Source organism: Anastrepha ludens, chromosome 5 (genome assembly GCF_028408465.1).
Source record: "Anastrepha ludens isolate Willacy chromosome 5, idAnaLude1.1, whole genome shotgun sequence".
Classification (NCBI taxonomy): domain Eukaryota; kingdom Metazoa; phylum Arthropoda; class Insecta; order Diptera; family Tephritidae; genus Anastrepha; species Anastrepha ludens.
The window spans coordinates 2,161,521-2,166,898 of NC_071501.1; the positions used below are offsets into that span (position 1 = coordinate 2,161,521).

Sequence of the window (5,378 nt, forward strand, 5' to 3'; positions counted from 1 at the left end):
TGTGTTTATTCGCTTTTATTTGAATTGACGCGGAAAGTTAAGCAGCGAAAATACTGCAGGGAAATGAGGCTGCTTAAGGCAACATAAATCAATGTTGTTGTTGCTGCAATTACTCTATCAATCTTGCTCTCCCTCTCTGCCTCTTATTATCAAGGTTTTAACAGTTGCCAAGAGATTGTTTTTACAGTTCTTTTTTCTTTAAGACAGAACTTTAAAAGTAGCGAGCAGAAAATAGTCAGAAAATATCAAGAAAAGGAACTGACCTAGCATTGGATTTAACTATTAAGATGTACTATTATTATTATTAGAAGGCCATTACGCACTGCGTCCAGAGCTGATCTATTGTGAAACGCCTATTTTTGTAACCCTAGAGTTTTAGGCTTTTTAAAAATTTTAGCACAATTTTGGGTTTGTTGTTCCACAGATTGCTTGTAGATACTACGATACCACCAAGGTGATGAAGTCTCTGTCTGCCCAACGCAGGACATTCACAGAGCACATGTTCTTAGCTTTCTATGTCCATTTCGGAAAAGCGGCAGACACTGATCTCAGATAGACCAATATTATTTAGATGATACCTCAGGCTGCAGTGACCTGTAAGATATCCTGTTAAAAGACGCAGATCTACTCTGCTTAGTGAGAGAAGCTTGTCAGATATTCCTTTGTTGGGACTTAGGAATAGTTTGGCTTGACGCTGACCGGCACAGTTTAGCCAGTGTGCAGCAAATTTTCTTTCTTCCCATTTCCTAAGGAATTCATTAATGTGGCCTTTTGTGAGTCCACAGAAAGGCTCAGAACCAGTAAGTTTCATATTTGCTCCTTGTTTTGCAAGGTCATCAGCCATTTCATTTCCCTCATGTCCTTCATGTCCCGGAATCCAGCCTAGTGTTACTATGTTGAGGTTTCCTAACGTGTTTAGAAGGTTTAGGCAATCATTTACCAATTTAGAGGTGATAGTTGTTGATAGAAGGGCTTTTAGAGCCGCTTGGCTATCTGAAAGTATGTAGATGTGAGTACCTCTCATTTTCCTGCAAGGCATTCTCGCACACATATTTCTATGGCATGTATTTCTGCCTGGAATATTGTTGGGTAGAATCCCATCGGAATCGATTTTTGAATTTAGGCCCATTGATTCCTGCCCCTGTTCTACCATTTTCCAATTTGCACCCATCCGTAAATCATAGCTGAGGGCCAGGTTTGAAAGAGATAGAATTAGTTCTTCAGTCTGTGCGTTCATCAATTATAACTTGGAAGTTCCTGAAGAGTATTGGTTTGGGTGATAGTATATCACCACTATGAAGAATGGGACTATGTAGGAAGTCTTCTAAGGTCTTTAAATGTCTTTTCATATCCCCACTTTTAAGTTCAGATATACCATTTAATCTTAAGGCACTCGAGCGAGCTGCCCTTTCAGTCAAGATTGGAAGCGGTGATATGTTCAGGAGCACACCCAATGCATCCGTGGGACAAGTTTTCATAGCCCCTGTAATACTAACACATATCAGGCGTTGCAGTTTGTTTAATTCGTTTACTGCTTTTCTTTGCTTAACCTTGAGCCACCATGCTAAGGATGCATAAGTGACTATGGGTTTCACAACTGTGGTGAATGTCCAGAAGGTCATTCTAGGGTTTAGTCCCCATGTCTCACCAAAAAGCCTTGTGCAGGCAAAGAATGTCCTTGTGGCTTTTGAAGTAACTCTCTCAATATGGGAATTCTACGTAAGCGTTTTGTTAAGATAGTTCGCTTCTGTAGGGAGTTGAAGTGTTGTTCCATTAAGGGTCGGACATTTGAGATTTAAGTTCCTTCTCTTAGTAAACGGTACAAGTGTTGTTTTGGATGGGTTGATGGAGAGCCCTTTTTCCGTGCACCATTTGTTTATTATTGAAAGGGCTTGCTGCATGCGATCCGAAATGGTTTCCTCATGCCAGCCTAATACATAAACTACTAGGTCATCAGCGTAACCCTGAGTGTGAAAACCTCGGTTGTTCAGTTTATGAACATCTAGTGATGGGTTCAGGTACCTCCTTTAGATATAGGGCATTATAGATTGCTTCATAGGAAGTGTAATCAAAAGCCCCTGATATGTCAATAAATGCACCTAGAGCTATCTGTTTCGACTCAATGGCCTTTTCAATAACTGTTACCAGGCTGTGTATTGCGGTCTCAGTGGATTTTCCCTGTTGATAGGCAAATTGAAGTCGGTGCAGTGGGAAGTTAGCTAGATTGTTGAAAGAATGAAAGACATAGTCAAAATGCCAAGGCGCATTCGTTAAAGATGGTGTCAGTAGACCAACAACAATGTTTTGTACGTTTGATTGTCAAAGCAAAGTATTGACAAAGTAGAAAATAAAGAATAAATTCGAATGAAGAAAAACACAACAGAGGAGCTGATTTACCGATGCCACCTTTAATAGATTCACCTTGCAGAATACTGTATGTATTACTTTACAAAAAGTTAAATTTTCTAGTAACCAAAAAAAATTACATCAATAATACGTTTGAGAAAAAAATAGAACTGCTATACTTTAATATAGAAAAGACTTTTGTAATAAAAGCGGATTTCACCTTTTTTCGACATGTCCAAGGAGGAGCCGGTAATCCGTGTTCTGATCACTGGTGCCGCCAGTCCTAGAGCATACGCACTGGCAGGGCTTGTCGCCAACGGCATGGCACTCGGTTCAAAGCAGCCAATGATCTTTCATCTGTTCGATGTGCCAAACGAAACGGGTAAAATGGAAGGTCTAATGATGGAATTAATTGACTCGGCATTTCCTTTGTTGCGTGAGGTGATAACCACTTGTGATCCGGTAGTCGCTTTTCAAGATATCTCAGTCGCCTTTCTATTGGACGCCAAAACGCGCCCCTATGACATGACCCAACGTGATCTTATCGTTTTCAACGCCAAGACATTCAAGGATCACGGCCTCTGTTTGGAAAATTTCGCGCGCAAAGACTGCAAAGTAATAGTGCTCGCCTATCCAGGCAATACGATGTGCTACATCTGCGCCGAACATGCACCATCAATACCACGTGAGAACTTCACAGCAAACACACGCCTGAATCACAATCGCACTATAGGCCACTTGGCATACAAGTATAAAATGCCTCCCGTTAATTTTAGGAATGTCATTGTTTGGGGTAATCAGTCGCAGTCGATGTACACAGATTGCTCGATAGCCAGTGTCGTCGTTGGTAATAAGAGTAATCGTATCTTTGAATATATGCCAGATGAGATCGCCTATCTAAAAACTCAACTAGCCGAACAAATAGCGAATCGTGGCACTGATATTATTGCAGCGCGTAAACTTCCATCAGAGCTGTCGTCAGCGAAGGCTGCATGCGATCAGTTGCGGGACTGGATTGTCGGCACGCCCCATGGTACGATAGTTTCGATGACTGTTTCATCGGACGGCAGCTACGGCACGCCGAAAGAACTTTTCTTCTCCCTACCCGTTGAGATAATACGCGGCAAATGGAGCATTGTGAGAGGCATTAAGCTGGATGAGCTGGCAAGGAATAAAATTGACACAAACGCCAAAGAGTTGCTGCAAGAAAAAATGCAAGCAATTACGGAGCTGGGAGATACGTAAGAGACTATCAGCATTTGTGCTTATAAATTTTTAAATTTATTTATATTAGTTTCGTTCTCTTCTTTGTTTGTATGTTTTTGCGTTAAATGAGAAAATCAAAATACTGATAATTCGATAAATATTTATAGACTCACAAATTTTGTTACAAAAGAACGAGCTTTGGACTTATAATAAAATGAAATAAACTGAAATAGAAGTTTATTCCAACTCGGATCCACATTTTACTTTTTCCATTTGTTTTATTTAGTAAAAAAGTTAAGCAAAAACAAACCTTAGCTGGAGGCCTCTTTGGCCCACCCAGTGCATCAACAGCAAATCTAGAACTTTGGGCCACAAGCGAATATCATTCCCGCTGTATCACCACAGGAGACTAGCGACTGAGCACTACTAGGGAAGGTTTCGGTAAAGGAAGAGTTGGAATCGCTGAGCCTGCAGCTCCCACTTGCTCGGCTACCCAGGGATTATATCATTAAAATCAATAAATTTGAGAAGAAGTTCAGAATTGAAATGGACGATTAAGTAAACTGGAGTACATCTGGACTTGAAAGGAAACTCCAAAAGGGTACCCTGTACCCAGATGGCTGCAAGACACCAGAAAGCACAGGCGTTGAAATATATAACCCCAAAATAAAGCGTTCTGTGCCTATAGGGGTAGCTTTCTCAGCATCTTTCAAGCGGAAGTGTATGCCACCTGTTTATGTACAGAAATCGACTTAGACAGAAACACCCGGAAAGAAGGAATTGACATATCGAGCGACAATTAGGCGGCACTCAAGGCATTGTCATCCTGTGAGAGTAAGTCCTACTGATCTTTGAGTGCATCGAGAAATTGAACTTGCTAGGAATGCACTATCACATCCGTCTCATATGGTTCCCAGGACACAGAGCTATAACTGGGAATGAAGTAGCGGATATATTGGCTGGAGAGGATATTATTAATTGGGCCCGAGCCCTTCCTTGCCATGGAACAACACAAAGCTCTGAAGTGAAGAGCTGGGACTAAGAGACGGATCTGATACTAAATTACGTGGCTACGCCCAGCGAAGTCCAAGCTGGAGGCGGTATTATCAAAAGAGGTTTAGGGAACTCATAATCTTCCCTATGGAGAAAGAGAAAATGCTCACGGGCATTCTCACAGATCATTACAGATTGCGCATTCCTCTGCACAGGATTGGGATATGGTTCAATGACTTCTGCCATTTTTGCGACTAGTCCACAGAGTCCTGCACCAGGAAAAGTTACGACATCGCTGCCGAATGCGGTGGGAAGAAAAGCACATACGCTCAACCCAACCCAGCTTAATCTTAAATTTATTAAAAGAACTGAGTTTGGATAAGGTACTGTGATGAGTTGAGGGCACAAAAAACGAAGTGCAAACCTCAAATTTATTTATTCGTTCATAAACTGCCTAAATCACTGAGAACTGAGTCAGGGTACCTTCAGTGAACCAATGTGGCATTATGGAATACTTAACTTGAAATGTTGAGTCTGGTAGGAATCCATTTTGTTTATTTAGAATTGTTTGTCGATAAAAAAATACAGCAAGCAGTGAATTGACCTTAAGTTAAAGCAACAAATCAATCAGCTATAATTCGGTGTATTTGTACCACAAATATCCAATTTTCCATTTAAAAACACAATAAACAAAAACACCCAATAAAAGTATTATAAAAATTGACTAGCCACCAGCAATTGCGGCCATCGTTAAACTTAAGAGCTTTCGAAAATGGCAGGCAGTAAAATAATGACTGAATAGAATTGTTTTACAAGCTAGCAAAAGAAGGTTA

General features: G+C 40.8%; 1 protein-coding gene across 1 annotated transcript; it reads left to right on the top strand.

Annotated features, from left to right (window-relative positions):
• Positions 1 to 2,577: 2,577 nt before the first annotated feature.
• On the top strand, positions 2,578 to 3,591 carry LOC128863351 (uncharacterized). Its single transcript, XM_054102474.1, has one exon. It carries the CDS (start codon positions 2,578 to 2,580, stop codon positions 3,589 to 3,591), a length of 1,014 nt encoding a protein of 337 aa, XP_053958449.1.
• The last annotated feature ends 1,787 nt before the right edge of the window (positions 3,592 to 5,378 follow it).